Raw genomic sequence first — 18,151 nt, 5'->3', positions numbered from 1 at the left:
GAAGTGAGCTCCCCCTGACCATGAGAAGGATGGGACTCTCCCCAGCCTCTTTTGGATTGCACCCTGCACCCAATCTTATTCAGTTCTATTGCCCGCCTTTGCTCCTCAGTGTATGGGTCACTTGGCCGATTGGTCACTCTGTCTGCTTGTTGCTATTTGTGGCTTAGATGGATTTGTTGCTTATCCATCACTAAGCCTCTGCAGATTTCAGTTCGCTGTCGCTTTCTCTGGAGTGTAGGGTGAGTAGTCGACTGCCCTCCGTTCTGCACAGGCATCTTTCAGTGGGACAAGGATGACTAAAGGAGGGATGCTAAGATGAGCTGTCTTGGGTGAGTAGAGGAGCTGCTGGCTACATTCTAGGGGCCCTCTGCTGGTGCAGGAGTCTGTGTTTCAGATTTATCCCTTGCTCCCAGTCCTCACCTGGCTGTTTGCCAGTCCATTCTGTCCAGTGTCTTGGTCACCTCATTTCATGCTGAATTCACATGTTTATAGGATCAAGGTTCAGCATTAATAAGCATAGGTTGGAACTGTATCTGTGTTGTGGATGCATTGACCCACTTCACCCTCCCTGAAGATCCAAGTGATATGACTGAAGACTGCCTCAAGACCTCCAATTTCATCCTCCCTGCTCACCAGCACCTTGTGGAGTTTTTCTTTTCTTTCCATTATCAGTAGAGTACTGACATTCACCCCAGTTTTATGCCCTGTTCATTTGCAGCTGTTGAGCTCTCTGTGGCAAATTTAAGGTGTGATATCTAATATGTTAATTGTATGAAGAGCTTAGGGTGCAGGTAGTATGAAGTGTAGGGTGCTGCCACTGTCAGCTTCTATGTACGATTGGTGTGAAATTTACAGTGTCATTGAAGTGAGGCTTGGAGCTCAGCTCATATGATGCTCAGACTTTTATTGTTATGAAGCTCTTCCTAAAGGGGTGAACACTTTGAGACTCTTGATCAAGGCAGAGGGGGACTCATTTTTACAGTCGTCATTAGTAATGCTAAGTCGTGGAAGCTGGGTCACTCCTCTGGGAGTATCAGATGAATGTGGGATAGCCAGCTGTGTGGTGGGATCCTGGTTTGTCGAGCAGTGGGCTCCACTTGCTGATTCCTGTATCCTGTGGTCCCATGTGAGTAGAAGCACCTTGTCTTCTAATTGTGCTGCCGACCAGGCCTCTTTGCAGCTCGTCTAATTATTTCTGCTATAGTGGCTGCTTGCTTCTGCACGCCTTTAAATTCAGTGGGGACCTGCTGCTCCGCTTTCTTCTGCACGCGTCATGTCCCTTCTGATCGGAGGCAGCAGCATAGTCTCAATCGCCTCCTGGAAAGCGTTGGGGAAGCCCAACTGAACGAGGCTGTGCTGCCACTCTCTGCTCCTGCTACTCACCTTTGACCTCTGATCAAGTCTGTATCGGATGTAATCTTCACAAAGTGTCAAGATGGGGAAAAGCAAAAGCTTCTCCAGCCGTTTTCGGTAATGCTACTGCTGGCCATCTACTGTCCCGTGATCCTGACTGAAAGGACCTATATGTTGTGAGAACTGGGAGGCAAAGGAGTAAGGAGGCTGTAGTGGGAAGGGGGCTGTGGCTGCAGGTATATGTATGTGTGTGTGCGTATGCAAGTGTGTGCCGGGTCTGCAGATGTGTCTTGCTCTTTTACAGTGCAACTGTATGTCTGAATTTAGCTAACGTGTACATGGCAGCACATGTATGTGAGTGTGAGCGTTTCTTAGTATCTGCATGTGTGAACTTGTGCATACATTTCAGCAGGGAATGTGTAATGGGGGGGTTAATATTCTTGGAATGGGGCAGTACAATGCAAAGTTGGGGCAGCAGGCTTACATGTGTGTAAATTCACTTCTAATTCAGAACACTGCTGCAGTAATGTTCGGAGGTGGAAATTTAAGGCGTGATATCTAATATGTTAATTGTATGAAGAGCTTAGGGTGCAGGTAGTATTAAGTGTGGGGTGCTGCCACTGTCAGCTTCTATGTACGATTGGTGTGAAATTTACAGTGTCATTGAAGTGAGGCTCGGGGCTCAGCTCATATGATGCTCAAACTTCTATTGTCATGAAGCTCAGGGCACAACTGTTGAGGACACTGTTGGAGTGAAGACCAGAAAGCTGTATGGGTATTGCTCATTGTGCTACTAGTGTGACACCTGGGGTATGACTGCTGTGATGCTGATTGTTTTTTATTGATACTTAGTATGATATTGGTGGCATGGTGGCACAGTGGTAGTGCTGCTGCCTCACAGTTAGAAGACCTGGGTTTGCTTCCCGGGTCCTCCCTGTGTGGAGTTTGCATGTTCTCCTCGTGTCTGCGTGGGTTTCCTCTGGGTGCTCCGGTTTCCTCCCACAGTCCAAAGATATGCAGGTTAGGTGCATTGGCAATCCTAAATTGTCCCTAGTGTGTTCTTGGTGTGTGTGTGTCCTGCGGTGGGCTGACACCCTGCCCGGGATTTGTTCCTGTGGACCCCCGTCACCCTGTGTTAGGATTTAGCGGGTTGGAAAATGACTGACTGACTAGTATGATATTGGAGTGAAATTCTTGGTGTTGCCATTATAAAGCTTAGTATTTTGCCTGTAAAATACAGGATGCTACTGGTGTAAATTCAATGATGTTACTTGTTTGAAATCAGAGTGCCGATGGAATGAACATCAGGAAGCTGTAGAGGTGACACTCAGGGGTGTATTCATGTAAAGTTCAGGTGACTGCAGAAGCTCAGTGTATTGCTAGAGTGATGTTCACTATGCACCTGATGTAAACTTTACAAAGATAATGCTGTGGAGTAAAGATCAATGTGATACTGATGTGTCTCTTAGTCTGCTACTAGTGTGATACTCAGGCTACTATTAGAATGAAGTTCCAGATGTTGCTAGAGTGATGTTCTTGATGTTGATTGTATGAAGCTTATTGTGCTGTGGTAGTGTAGTTCTGTCTGCAATAGGAGTGATCTGAGTGTGCGGTTGCAGTGAAGCTTAGAATGTTGTTGGAGTATTGCTCATTGTGCTGCAGAATTGAAGTTTTGGATGTTACTGATATTAAAACTATTGTCCCAGGGGATGAAGCTTTGGGTGCTTCTGTTATGAAACTGAGTTTACAATTTACTACCACTGTGAACCTAAGGGTGTTAGTGGTGTGATGCTGAGGGCACTTCTGCATGAGGTGAAAGGTCCAGCACTTGTAGGTTTGAGAATGTCGGCTCAGGATGCTGTTATTAGCCTGGCAGGCATGCCTGTGGCACTTTAAGATCCTCTTCATTTCTCCCGACTGGGTTGTTAATTGGTTTGGCACTTTCTGCAGCTCGTGTGCCACCTCTGCGGTGGCTGCTGCCTGTCCTTGAGCCGCTCCTCGGTTAATTTTAGGCTTATGTCCTCATTTTAAATGAGGCCACAGATGAACCAAGCTATTTCAGATGCTCTGTCCTCGGAGGGCATTGTTCTGAATAGTGTGACTAATATATATAGCGCCTTTGTGGAAAGAAAAGAACCTTCGTTTCCCATAATCACCTGGATGGCTTACCTTGAATTGTACATTTTGAGATATCGTGGATTGATTTCAGTGCAGACTTTCCTGCTTCCTGTTTTTCACAGCAGCACAGCTCATTGTTGACATCAGAAAGTACACACCAAAAATTGAAAGAGTTGGATTTATGAAGATGTTCAAGGGGTCTGCCTGGGTGTCTGAGGCTGAATTGGATGGAATCCTGCTAGCCCTGTTCCTCCACTGGGAAGTCCAGATCCATGTTTTCTGAATAAATCGTGGCTCGCCTAGAAGGGAAAATCCTGGTGTAATTTAAGCTGTTTGGTTTTCTGGATCTGATTGCTTTGTTATCTTTGAATGTGCAAATATTTGTGAGGATGCTTTGAATTAAACGTACTGGGATTTGCATAAATCTGAATAAGTAAACCCTTTTAAGGATTTTCTGCTCTACATCAAATCCCCACTCTGTTTTATTTAACATCGGGACTCTTTATCCTGTGTAATATGGCATCAAATTCTAAACTGGCACTCGATGGCAGCATCTGTAAAGCCTCTGTTACTCTTTCTATGGAGGCAAACCCCCCACCCCCTACCTCCAAACTGTAACCAGTGGCAGCCCTCAGATTCTCAGACTCCTCGGACAAGAGTGACGCCACATGCTGTTCATGGAGAAGCAGAGTTGACAACTCCCATGTGTTTTGGTTTTGATGGACCCTCTTGAGGTGCATACTGCAGTAATTCATGAGCCCGTTGTCATGGAAACAAGAGTTTTGACAGTTGAGAGTTTTTTTTTTTTTCATTTCTTTAATCGTGTGAATGCCCTGCCACTCCAGCTCCTTAAGGGAAATGCATGTTTTTGGTGGGGTTTCCTTTAAAGTTGGCTAAGCTGTAAATTCCCCACACCATGCCTACCTTGCTAAATGCACTACCTGCTGAGGATCATTCGAAGGGCTGAGGCAGGTATGCTGGAGGATGACCCTACCTGACCCAAAATCTCATTTTAGAAGCAAAAGATGTGCCAAAGCACTTGGTGACAGTTGAACCCTCTGGCTGGGTCCTGGCCATAAATCTGAACCAGCTCTCTCTTTGGGTTCAGGTAGATAGGTGTGTTGCCAATTGTCCCTTCTCTTGCACTCTCTCTCTCTGTCTGTCTCCCTCTCTCTCTTTCTCTCTCTCTCTCTCGCTCCCGCGCTTTGCTGCCTACAGCTTGTGCTTAATATAGCAAGGTGGCAGAGTGAGCTGCTTCACTGCAGATAGAACAGCGCCAGGAATACGAAGGTGGCACCTTCTCAAGGAACCCAAGTAGCCAGCTGTCTGAATTTGCTGACCACTTGTAGAGTACTGCATCACTAGCACTCTGTGATCACTTCACCTTTGCATATGTTTTTAGGGCTGTGCTATACCCAAATGCTCACTGGCACAGACTGTCGTAAGTGGAACACTTAACTGTCTGGAACAGGAATAGGCGGAACTCGGAAGCCTGGTGCTAGACTGGCCTTAAAGGACATCCATCAAGTGCTCTGAATGCCCTTCCTCTAACTGTGCACCCTGCTGATGGGAGACTTTTGTTTCCTCAAGAGTCCAGACTTGTACTGCTGGCACCTTTAACACTGACAGGGGAGCCATTGGCAGCTCCAGGACTGTTCTTGACAACTTTGAGATTCTGGACTAGAGTACCTTCTGTAATGTTTCTTCTCATTCTGTAATGTTTTCCAGGATTTTTATCCCAAAGAAACATCGGCAGCGCTTCGATGAAGTTGTTTCGCAGAGCCTTATTAATCGGATCTGCCGTGGCAAGAGCCTCAATGAGCATACCCAAAACAGGCTACGGCGTAGCCGCAGTGAAGACCACCATGAGCGGCTGATGGTTTCAACACGTGCCAGCTCTGTGCCACGGACAGGAGAGGAAGACTTTGCTGGCAGGGGCCTCAGGAAATCTGCATCTCTTACTGCAGGGAGCTCAGGAACTGCTACAAACCGCAGGTAAGCTTAAAACCTCCAGGTGTCTCTAAGTGGTTGAAGTGGCACATTCATTTATTTTGCTCAAATAGAATGCATGTGGTATAAGAACCATGCCTGTGTGCTTCTGGAATATGTTCAGAGTGATGACCCATAAACAGTGATGCATGCTCAGGAGAGGGTGGGTCTGCAATAAATTGAAAGCGAGCCTGCCAGGTATGCATTGACCTGGGAGATAAGTGAATGACTAAAGTTGTTGACCGAGCCTGTGTGGGCCTCTGCAGCATCTTGTCACTCTCCACTGCCAGGATTTTGAGGGTCTACAGAAACACTGATGGCACTAGTCCAGAACATTCTTCCAGACAACATACCCCCCAACTGGTTAAAGTTGCCTTTTCTTTAGGTTAGTCATTCATCCAGCCGATGCTCCATTGTATTTATTATAATTCTGTACTGGATGACATGGTAGCACAGTGATTAGCACTGCAGCCTCACATCTCCAGAGTCCTCAGTAGAAATCCCAGAGTAGTCACTTACTGTGTGTAATTTGCACATTGTGACCATGTGTGTATGGTCCATGTTTTTTTTCTCTTGGTGCTCTGGGTTTCCTGCCACCCCTCAAGGACATGAGTATTAGATTAAATGGTAACTCTAAACTAGTAGGATACCTGTGATATACTGGCATCCCATCCAAAGCTGGTTCCTTCCTAGCACTCAGTGCTGCTGGGTTAGGCTCTGACTCCCAGTCACCCAAATTTAGATTAATTAGATGTGGTAAACTTGGGTGGAAATCGTGTACTAAGAACCATGGCAAAAATTCCCTGAGAATTATATAACATAAATATTGTTTGTTTGTTTATTCTGTCAAGTTTGTGTAAATCAGTATTTTGCTAGATCTGCAGAGAGAGATAGTGTACACACATTGGCAGTGGCACTAACAGGCATCTTGATCCAAAACATGTTTTTCAGTGTTACCCCATCTACCATTTCTTCATCTTTCTTTTCATTCCATTGCCAGTTGGCACACATAACTTTGAGAGTTTATATTACAGTTCTGATTGCCTTGCATGCCAGGCTGGCATTGCCCAGGCCTTGTGAACTCTGCTTATGTATACAAGAAATCAAATGGCATAAGAAGGCACCTTTACTGCTTACTTCAGGATGCCAGAGGGAACTCCATAAAAAATGGAGCATTTATGATTGGTTTGTCTTTTGCAGGACAGTCAGAGTATACAAAGGCAACAAGAGCTTTGGCTTTACGCTTCGTGGCCATGCACCTGTGTGGATTGACTCTGTTGTTGCAGGTATGTTTTACTGTCTCGCTAACACAGACATTTGCTGTACTCATAACGGGCTATAGGCCCCTTTAAGGGAGATTTGCATGGAGAAAGTTATGAACAATGGAAGTGTCCACTACCTTTGAAGTGCATACCAATCAAAATACCCATTCCTCTTCTTTTTTGCCCACTCACAACGTCAGATTGGCTCACCCACAACCACCCCACGCCACATTTTCATCTTGGAAATCTTCCCCATGCTGAGCTGGTAGGTCACACCCACCTCTGCACCACACTGACTCAGACGCCATGCTTATGTGGGTGTCTCACGAGGATAGAGCTTGCTTTGCCTAGGCGTGGGTGGGCAGTGTGTGAGTGCATATCAACAGTGGTTTGTCAGATCTCAACTCTGTGGGATTTGGGCCCAGAAGTCAGCCTAATAATACGTATAAGGTAAGGTATAAGTGAGTCTCTCAGTCTGAAGTACCAGTGTATGTCTCACGGTTCCATTTCCACTGCTACTGCTAGGTCCTTCTTGAATTCACCACAGTCCACTCACACTTCCAGCCATATATCAGTGTCATGTGGTAAATGCTCTCCTCCCTTTCTGTGTCTCCTACAGGCAGCCCAGCAGAGAAGGCTGGCCTCAAAACTCGAGATCGTATCCTTTTCCTTAATGGGCTTGACATGAGGTAAGAAGACATGTGTCCGTATGACCTTCTCATTATTGGTTAAAGATTAGCACTTGGTTTATGGCCTCTGCCTTATGTTTTCTACACTAGGGTTTTTGTTAGCCTGGCTGATGGCAATAAAGAGTTATGTTTGAGGCTAATTGATTGTTCTGCTGTTGTCTACTACAGGAACTGCTCTCATGAGAAGGTGGTCTCCATGCTGCAGGGCAGTGGGGCAATGCCAACACTTGTAGTGGAGGATGGACCCCCAGGCTTTGTGATGGGTGAGACACTCAGCCCCTTATCAGATTCTGCTTTCTGCATGTTGGTTTGGAGGTGGGGGTCATAATATGCTCATGCTAGGAATCTGCTGGCATCTGAGATCTGATCCAATCATGCTAAAATGCTGGTAGGCGATATGTTACTGAAAAACAGCAGGCTTCCACTCCAGTGTGTAACTCTGCAGGAGCTCTGTTATGGTTTGACTTCAGTTTGTGGAGCTGCAAGCTGTTGAGATTTGACCAGCTCCAGTTTCTTGGGCTGGGCCTATAGGCTTCACTGTGAAATCCTTTATTTTATGGGTGCCACAATTTCATTTCTGTAATCGGGATAGATAAAAGCTTGGTATTGTTAATGGGTTAAAAGTGACAAGTTGTGTCCGTGGCAGCCTTCACTTTCATACCAAGATTAATGTAGCTTTCAGTGGCGGATGACAAGTTGCCAGATTCAAATCTCCCTCTCCTTTAAAATACCCTCCTTTTCTGCACATATAGATGCAGAGCCTGAAAACTCTCCCATACGCTCCCGCTCTCCTACACTAAGCTCCCTGCAATGGGTGGCGGAGATTCTGCCTTCCAGTATCAAGGTACAGGGAAGGACCTTCAGCCAACAGCTGGAACATCTGCTCACACACCAGGAGAGATATGCTATTTGCAAGTCACTTGAGGCTTTCTTCCAGCATAGGTAAGTCTTTTGTATTGATTTCAAAACATATTGCTGTTGGTCTGTTGGTTGTTTGTTCTCTGCCAGTGCAGGTTGGCATTTGTGAGAAGCACCTACACAGGCTACATTTGATTTTGATTGAAATTCTTGACAGAAGGACTCTGGAGAAGAGTTCTGAAATCTGACCATAGTCTCTAAAATGGAAATTATATTTGAATGGGTATAGGACAGTGGCAAATTCATTATCCTCTTGAAATATCTGGAGAGTTTTGTTGCCATGTGATCTGTGCTCTCCATACAGGAATGTGGACACACTCATTGTAGATGTCTATCCAGTGCTGGACACACCAGCCAAACAGGTGATCTGGCAGTTCATCTACCAGCTACTGACATATGAAGAGCAGGAGCACTGCCAACAGAAGATTGCTCGCTTTCTGGGATACAAGTCAGCCCCAGGTAGAATGCAGTGATGTGGAGTAGTAGACATGAAAAGTCAAGAAAAGAATGCAGTCAACTGACATAAGAATCCAAAGGTTTTGGTGGATTGGCATGTAGAGGTGGAAATGCTGTAGACTGCTAATGTAATAAATGATCACCCTTACCAGGCATATATTTTAATAGTGAATTCTTTCTTGGCTTTATTTGCAGCAATTGAGACAGATGTTGTTCCTGAGCTTCATCGGCGTAGCAGTTCTGTAAGACTTTCACCCAGCTATAGATCAAGTATCCGAGATCACGGTATGGAAGATGGGAGCAGAGGTACCACATTTTCTGTGGATTTATAAGAACTGAATGACACATAAAGGACATGTGGGGACTTGAAAGCAAACCCCAGAGAGCAGTGATTATTGGTCTATCAGTGTTAGAGTAGACTCTAGGGAAAAAGATCATGGATTTACTGGAGTCTGAGAGAGAAACTCATCACATGCTGGTTAGGGGCATTTATGGATCCCAGAAGAGAAATATATGGGATCATGCGAACAGAACTCATATGCTGCTTGTTAGGAATATGTGGATTGGTGTCATTTTTGATTCCTCTCTTTCTTACTCCGCCCACATAAATCACATTAAGAAACTTTCTTACTTTCACCTCCATAACATATCCAGTGTTTGCTCATTCCTCTCCTTTTCTAATGCTGAGAAACTTGTCCATGCTTTTATCACATCCTGCATCGATTATTGTAACTCGCTGCTGGCAGGTGCCCCTTCTAATCTTATATCACAGCTCCAGTTGATTCAAAACTCTGCTACAAGAGTCATTACACGAACCACCAACAGTGAGCACATCACACCCAGCCTGCTTCGCCTTCACTGGCTCTCTGTGTCTTACAGGACTGAATATAAAATTCTATTAATAACCTACAAAGCTTTAAATGGCCTTGTACCGGACTACATCAGTGACCTTCTAAATCACTATGCTCCTGTTTGCCTACTAAGGTCCTCTGATTCTGGTAATCTTGTTGTGCCTCACGCTAACCTGCACTCTATGGGTGACAGGGCCTTCAGCTCCATAGCACCCCAAACTTTAGAATGACATCCCGAAATTAATTAGATCTGCTGACTCCATTCGTTCTTTTAAAAAACAACTTAAAACTCATCTAATTAGGAAGGCTTTTAACTTAACTTAACATTCTGCCCTTTCTTTCAGTCTGTTATATCACAAATTAGGTTATTTGTTAGGTTTTTCTTTTAGTATTGAATTTAGTATTTTACTCTGGTTTATTGTTGTTTATTCTATTTAATGCTTTGTTATCTGTGTCATTGTTCTATTCAGCAAAACATTTGTATCCAATGTTACATATACCCTGCTGTTTTTTCTAAGACTCTGTGAAGTGCCTTGAGCATGGGAAAGGCACTATATAAATACAATGTATTATTATTATTATTATTATTAAAGAGCAGTGGTCAGAAATATGCAGGGATTGGAGAATAGACCCCAGAGAGTAGTTAACAGAGATATGCAGGAGCATAATAGTTACCCCAAACTATCCTGGGAAATATACAAAATATATGTGAGCCACAGAGAGTAGTAGCCAGATATACCAGCTGAGACTGGAACCCAGAAAGAGCTGGTGAGGAAAAGTATATGTGGGTAGTGGACTTCAAAGAGCATTGTTGGAGGTATATAGGAGCATTAGAGTGAACCATAGAGAATGCCGGCCAGACCTGTGTAGATTCCAGAGTGCAAAGATCAGTGATCTATCAGAGTCTTAGACTGAATCCCAGAGCACATTTGATCAAAGATATAAAGTAACTAGAGTGTGTTGGTCAGGGGTATGTGAATCCCTGAAAATAGGCATACATGGGAGCAGTCAGGTACTTGCTAACAAATATGTAAAATACAGAGAGCAGTGGGAATAGATATACCGAATCCATGAGTAGGATCTGGGGAACATTGGTTATGGATATAGTAGAGTCTGGGAATGGACCCCAGAGACAGCTGATGAGGAGCATGTAGATAGTAGACTCTAAACAGCACTGAGAAGACATAAATTGGGCCATGACAGCATGTCTCAGAGAGTGTTGAAAAGATGTCAGAATGTGCATGCGTGAGAACGAACCACACAGATCAGGAACTGTACGATAATTGTAAGTAAACAACAGAGTGGTCATTTATGTGAGAGACCAAGGACTGATTATAAGCACAGACTTAAATCTTACATGCATTTTTTGTATGGCTACAGCTAATCACAAGTTTAACTCATGTCTTTTTTCCCTAGCTAGTGGACACCATCTTGGTGACTTTTTTCTGTTTTATTTTCTTTGACAGGGGCTTACAGTGATTCTGGTGAAGTAGGAATGACCCTGACCCCTGGTGAGCGGCAGTCAGGAGATGGGACATCCATCCCTGAGACGCCGAACCTCCAGAACGTGAGTGGACCTCTGCTAACTGGGGGAAGTGAAATTGGATCAGGTAGACTGGTAGCCTCGACTATGGTTCTACTGTGCCAAGCAGACAGGAACAAAAGCAAGAGCAATAGTGATGTTTTGAGGGATGCACAAAAGCTGTGTCTTCAGATTGAGTGTGCATCAAAGGGAACAATGTGTAAAGAATTTGTAGCCCTTCTTTCAAGTGTCACACAACATGTAAAGTGTTGGGTAGTGGGTGTGAATTTGTACCACTTTACTATTATGATGTATGAAGCAATATATCCAATTGCTCTTAATTCCAGATGGGCATAACTTAAATCAATTAAACTTCTGTTGACCCCAGGTACAGCCTACTCCTCCACCTCCTGTGAGTGGGCAGAAGGAACTTTTGTTCTTTACATTAAGTCATAACCAGTCAAGTTAAACATAATTGTGTTAAAATTTTCCTTTGGGTAAATCATTTCTATCTTAGTATTGCCAAGGATCACTCTCTGGAGTGAATACGTGGGCTTGCTTTTGGTGGCTTTCTAAAATTACTCTCTATGATGATAAATAGTTGCACCCAGAAGAAGTGGTATAGTTGGCATGGAAACCAGCATGGAAGATCAGTATGGTCAGGCCTGCATGTGCATTACGTTCATGACCACCTTTAGATTATGGCAAGCTTCAAATGCTGATTAAGCCCAAGAAGAGTGCCTTAATGATGTGTCAAACAAACAAGTCAGTTAGACAGAGGATTGTCTGTTGGCTTTCATTTAGCTGCGTGATACATGTTAGCTAACAGATTTGACAATGGGATCACTGAAGCCATGATGTCTACAACAGGGTATTAGGAGGTTCACAGCAACAACTCCATGCACGAACCAGTAGATGATGTGATAGACCATCACAGCTCCTACTTTGGTGCTTTCCACCATCAGTTGAGCTGATTTCCTCCATCAATTAATGAGTAATTTCTTAGACCATAGACTGGTAGTTTGCTGAGGTAGGAGTCCATTCACAGTCTTGATTGCAATGTCTGGCACTAGTCACTCACCATTGCCAACTGCCATAGGCTGACATTAATATTTTTTCAGTGATAAGCCCCACTTCTTTCTTGGGGATGATTACCTCTAGAGTTATATGTAATGGCATCAAATACAATATGACAATGGTGTCTAGAGAACATTCTTAATGGTTGCGTTGTTTATCAGATACAGTTGCCTCTTTGACTTGTAATAGGCAGTATAGGTTCAGTCATCCACTGTAGAGCCTTTTGTGGTGCCCTTACTATATCTGTTGGAACTTTACAACAGGATAATACCCATAAAAACTTAAGTGATGTCACCTCCCTGCCCTGTCTTCAATAGAGTATGTGTAGGTTGGCTAAGTGTTATTTATTTCATACTTTTTATTAATCACTGACATGCTGGAAGAGCAGTTGCAAAGTGCTTGACTGAATGTACCACAGAAAACCATTGCCGCCTGTTTGATTCTGTATTGTCTTGGTAGAGTTCTACATTACTCTACTTTCCCCTTTTGTATTCTTTAATGTGTAGCCTTTGTCAGAATGCCTCAAATCTCATAGACTTACCACTGTTTATAAGGTATTGTACTTTATAACTTCTCCCCACCTTCCCTTTTACATCTACAACCTCAGGCAATTACATAGAGTAAAAGACAAGCAGGAGTTAAGTTAGAACTTTAAATAATGTATTATTGATAACATTCGTAAAATAATAACAATAAGCAAAGTACAAGTGAATATTGGCAATCATAGCAACCTGATAAATGCTGATTTGTAGTTTCAAGTGGCACACAGACTTGTTAGTTTCTTAAATGTATTTAGTTAAGTCATCGTTTCTAGTTTTGTTCAGGACAGGCTGCATGCATGTCTCAGTATGGCTGCTAAGCTGTGCTCTTCATTGTGCTGTCCATTTCATGGTAATGGTGTGAGAGATGTTCCTTCATGGTGATGGTGTGAGTGAAAGAGGGGGTTGGTAAAGCAAGCAAATGTATATATTCTTTGTCCAAATCCTACGACCAATAAGGCGTTGTGGTACAGAATGACTTCTGATTCAAAACCGAACAGCTAACTTTAGACCAATAGAATTCTGGTGCGACACATCCCCCAGTTACTGACTTACAGTATTTTCACACCTGCCCCCAAAAACCATTTGTTGAGTGAAGCTTGCCAGTTAGATACAGTCATATGAAAAAGTTTGGGAACCCCTCTTAATTCTTTGGATTTTTGTTTATCATTGGCTGAACTTTCAAAGTAGCAACTTCCTTTTAATATATGGCATGCCTTATGGAAACAGTAGTATTTCAGCAGTGACATTAAGTTTATTGATTTAACAGAAAATATGCAATATGCATCATAACAAAATTAGACAGGTGCATAAATTTGGGCACCCCAACAGAGATATTACATCAATACTTAGTTGAGCCTCCTTTTGCAAATATAACAGCCTCTAGACACCTATAGCCTTTGATGAGTGTCTGGATTCTGGATGGAGGTATTTTTGACCATTCTTCCATACAAAATCTCTCTAGTTCAGTTAAATTTGATGGCTGCCGAGCATGGACAGCCTGCTTCAAATCATCCCATAGATTTTCGATGATATTCAAAGTCAGGGGACTGTGACGGCTATTCCAGAACATTGTACTTCTCCTTCTGCATGAATGCCTTTGTAGATTATGAACTGTGTTTTGGGTCATTGTCTTGTTGGAATATCCAACCCCTGCGTAACTTCAACTTTGTGACTGATGCTTCAACATTATCCTGAAGAATTTGTTGATATTGGGTTGAATTCATCTGACCCTCGACTTTAACAAGGGCCCCAGTCCCTGAACTAGCCACACAGCCCCACAGCATGATGAGCCTCCACCAAATCTGACAGTAGGTAGTAGGTGTTTTTCTTGGAATGTGGTGTTCTTCTTACGCCATGCAAAGTGCTTTTTGTTATGACCAAATAACTCAATTTTTGTCTCATAAGTCCAGAGCACTTTGTTCCAAAATGAATCTGGGTTGTCTAAATGAGCATTTGCATACAACAAGCGACTCTGTTTGTGGAGTGAGTGCAGAAACCTCTCATCACCCTGCCATACAGATATTCTTTGTGCAAGTAGAACGATGTATAGATACACCATCTGCAGCAAGATGTTCTTACAGGTCTTTGGAGGTGATCTGTGGGTTGTCTGTAACCATTCTCACAACCCTGCGCATATGCCTCTCCTGTAATTTTCTTGGCCTGCCAGACCTGGGTTTAACAGCAACTGTGCCTGTGGCCTTCCATTTCCTGATTACATTCCTTACAGTTGAAACTGACAGTTTAAACCTCTGAGATAGCTTTTTGTAGCCTTCCCCTAAACCATGAGACTGAACAATCTTTGTTTTCAGATCTTTTGAGAGTTGTTTGAGGATCCCATGCTGTCACTCGTCAGAGGAGAGTCAAAAGGAAGCAAAACTTGCAATTGACCACCTTAAATACCTTTTCTCATGATTGGACACACCTGTCTATGAAGTATAAGGCTTAACGAGCTAATTCAACCAATTTGGTGTTGCAAGTAATCAGCATTGAGCAGTTACATGCATTCAAATCAGCAAAATTATAAGGGGACCCACATTTTTGCACAGCCAGTTTTTCACATTTGATTTAATTTCATATAACTAAATACTACTTCACTAAAAATCTTTGTTTGTAAAACACCCCAGTACTCAGATGTTCCTAGGAAATTAAAGACATACATACCACTGTTATCTTTTTTGTTGAAAGTAGAGTAAATTTTTATGCAGGTTGAGAGGGGTTCCCAAACTTTTTCATATGACCGTAGCTTCCTGTCCAACAGAGAATCACTTGCCAAATCAGTTTAAGGCACTTCCCCCAACTGTGCCATAAATTTCTAATTCAGTCCTAAAGACTGGGTGTTTGTGGGGGGGGGGGGTTCTTTTAACATGAAAGCTTCTCAACTTGGGGGGGGGGGATGGGTTCTTTTAACATGAAAGCTTCTCACCAATGAAACACTAATATTACATTTGCTTTGTCTAAATTACAAGTAAAGGCATACAGCATATTCATCAACTTATATACAACATTTCACACCACAACAGAGGCCATTTCACAGTGCATAGCTGCTTGAATTGCCTGTCACTAGCCTGACACCAACAACCCAAATGTGCTCCCCTTTCTGAACCAAAAATAATTCCTTTACTCTAGTTTTGGATTTGTTACTTACATGTCACCTATCTGAGATGATGGTACTGGACCATATTTTTCTTTTTCTCAGAGTGGATATACAGTAGAAGACAAAATGAAAGTAGGTTGGATTTATCCTTCCAGTGGTACCTGTTATTTCAGGAGAATAAGTGCTGCTCCTCCTAATTCTTCTCTTCAAAAGGTCATCTTTGTTTATTTCTCACCTCTTTATAGGTTTATAAGATCATTATTATCACATGTACAGAGTATATTGAAATTCTTTCTTGCATGTGCTAATCAATATTCAGTACCTTACCTAGAAAAAAATTGTCTTTCTTTCCTGAAAAACATAAAAACATATTTGTCATTAGGGCATATATTGACTTGAAAAGACTAATGTCACATCTGTAAGTTTGTGCACTCCTATAAAAGTATTTCTCTTTTTTCAGCTCTTTAATTTAGTAGATGGATGCTATAATGTAACCCTTTTTAACTATATACAGCACCTATAAAAAGCCATAGGCCCCTTCAGAACTTTTCACATTTTATTATTATACAACATTGAATTACAGTAGATTTAACCTGAATTTTTTGACACTGAACAATAGAAAAAGACTCTTTAATGTAAAAGATTTCTGCACTTCTGCAAAGTGATCTAAATAATTAACAAATATAAAACGCAAAATAATTGATCACGTAAGTATTCACCTCCTCCAAGTCAGTATTTAGTAAATGCACCTTTGGCAGCCATGACTGCCTTGAGTCTGTTTGCTCAGCTCTATATCAGCTTTACACATGCAGACACTTCCATTTTCCCTTATTCGTCTTTGCAAAACTGCTCCAGCTCTGTCAGGTTTCATGGGCATGGTGAGTAATCAGTCCTTGTCAAGTCTAGCCACACATTCTCAGTTGGATTGAGATCTGGACTGTAACTCGGCCAATACAGGATATTAACATTGTTGTTTTTAAGCCATTCCTGTATAGCTTTGACTTTATGGTGCTGGTGTCTTGCACGTTTTCCACCAAGATTTCCCTGTATTTTGCTGCATTCATTTTACTCTCAAGCCTTACAATCCTTTCAGAGACTATGGCAGAGAAGCAGCCCTACTGCAGCCCTGCTGCTACTACAATGCTTCACAGAGGAGATGGAGTGTTTTTGATAATGTGCAGTGTTGCACCAAATGTGTTGTTCAGTCTTATGGCCAGAAAGTTTTACTTGGGTCTCATCAGACCATAGAACCTTATTTCAGATGCCTTCTAGTAAATTCTGGCCAAGATGCTATGTGTGTTTTATCTAACAGTGGCTTTCTCTTTGCTGCTTTCCCATAAAGATGTGAATGGTTAAGTACTTGGGCAGTTATTATCTGCATAGTCCCTCCAATCTCAGCCACTCCAGTTTTTGAGGACAGCCTGCTCTAAAGAGATTTATAGATGTGACATACTATGTCTGTTTTGAATTGACTGATTTATTCATACTCCAAGGGATATTCAGTGACTTGGATAATTTTCTTGTCTCCAACCTGACTTGTATTTTTCAGCCACCTTTTCACAGAGTTGCTTGGAGTGTTCTTTCGTTTTCATTGTGTAGGTTAGGTCACCATACTAACCCGCCCCAAGTTGGACCTCCCAGATAAGGTGCACCTGAACTACAATCAATTGAAACCACAGACAGATGACCTCTGTGGAGCTAACTGGGTGACTTATAAAACCAATTGACTGCACCAGTGAGGATTTAGTTGTGTCATATTAACAGGGGTGAACACTTAAGAGAATTTGTGTTTTATATTTGTAATTAATTTAGGAAACTATGCAGATATCTGTGTTCACTTTGGTATTAAAGAGTTATTTTCTTTTTAGCAAAAAAGGAAAATCAAACCCACTGTGATTCAGTAATAATAAAATCTGAAATGTTCAAGGGGTAAATACTTTTTATAGGCATTGTGAGTATTTAGAGGAGACTGAACACAGAAAACGGTTTGGAGCAAAGGTTTGACAAAGATATTTGTAACATCATTTCAGACACGAATCCAATACAGAACTGAGTGGAAATGGTAGGTTCCCCGATTTATAAGTGCTGTCAGCAGGAAGGGGCAGGTCCAGGTACATGGGCAGTGGAAGTGGTGTTAGCAGTCGAGTGGCCGTTAGTCATCCGTACTGCAGAGAAAGAAGAGAGATGGCATTAGAACACAGTGCCATCCCCCTGGTTCAGAGGGTAATTATAATCACCAGATCCCTTAAGCTGCCTAACAAGTGCATGCACGTGACAAATATATACACATGAATATATAAAATACTATACATAGTATGCACTTTCTGTTGGTATTTTAGCATTAAACAGTATATTATGTTTTTCATGCCTTTAATTTTTTATGATTTTTCACAATCATTTTTTTTAAATTGTTTAAGTAAGTACCTAAAAACATTCAGAGTATTCAGTCTTTTTAGTAATAGAACAGGAAGCAATACCATTTCCTGACTTTGCTTAGAGAAAACACTGGAAAATTAAAGAGGCCCATTATAGTTTGTCTAGTTTACCAGTCCATCCATCAATTTTGTAACAATCTTAATCAAATTTGGGGGCATGGGATGGACAAAACATATCCCAACAGAATCAGGTCAAAGAAGAAGTCAACCCAAGTTGAACTGTAGTTAGCAGTCATTGCAGATCTGTTATGTCCTCATTGTTTAGCTGCACCATCCAAAACGGTCATTTTCTCAGTGGAATACATAGACTTGAGCCACAGGAATTGGAAACTGGGTAATGCTTCAC

General features: G+C 42.3%; 1 protein-coding gene across 2 annotated transcripts in view; it reads left to right on the top strand.

Annotated features, from left to right (window-relative positions):
* Positions 1-227: 227 nt before the first annotated feature.
* grid2ipa (glutamate receptor, ionotropic, delta 2 (Grid2) interacting protein, a) overlaps positions 228-18,151 on the top strand; it is a 36,626-nt gene continuing 18,702 nt past the window's right edge. The window contains exons 1-9 of one of the 2 annotated variants that reach the window (XM_051933457.1): positions 228-329; positions 5,200-5,466; positions 6,661-6,746; positions 7,342-7,411; positions 7,580-7,674; positions 8,164-8,353; positions 8,634-8,788; positions 8,981-9,091; positions 11,103-11,203. In XM_051933457.1, coding sequence (XP_051789417.1) covers positions 316-329; positions 5,200-5,466; positions 6,661-6,746; positions 7,342-7,411; positions 7,580-7,674; positions 8,164-8,353; positions 8,634-8,788; positions 8,981-9,091; positions 11,103-11,203 — 1,089 coding nt within the window. In that variant the 5' untranslated portion in view covers positions 228-315. Of the gene's footprint in view, positions 330-1,368; positions 1,471-5,199; positions 5,467-6,660; positions 6,747-7,341; positions 7,412-7,579; positions 7,675-8,163; positions 8,354-8,633; positions 8,789-8,980; positions 9,092-11,102; positions 11,204-18,151 lie in introns of those variants that run through there. The other variant, XM_028813815.2, reaches the window with a different exon arrangement.

Source organism: Erpetoichthys calabaricus, chromosome 11, assembly GCF_900747795.2.
Source record: "Erpetoichthys calabaricus chromosome 11, fErpCal1.3, whole genome shotgun sequence".
NCBI classification, from domain to species: domain Eukaryota; kingdom Metazoa; phylum Chordata; class Cladistia; order Polypteriformes; family Polypteridae; genus Erpetoichthys; species Erpetoichthys calabaricus.
The sequence above is the reverse complement of the archived record's forward strand: the minus strand, read 5'-3'. Positions and strand labels throughout refer to the sequence as shown.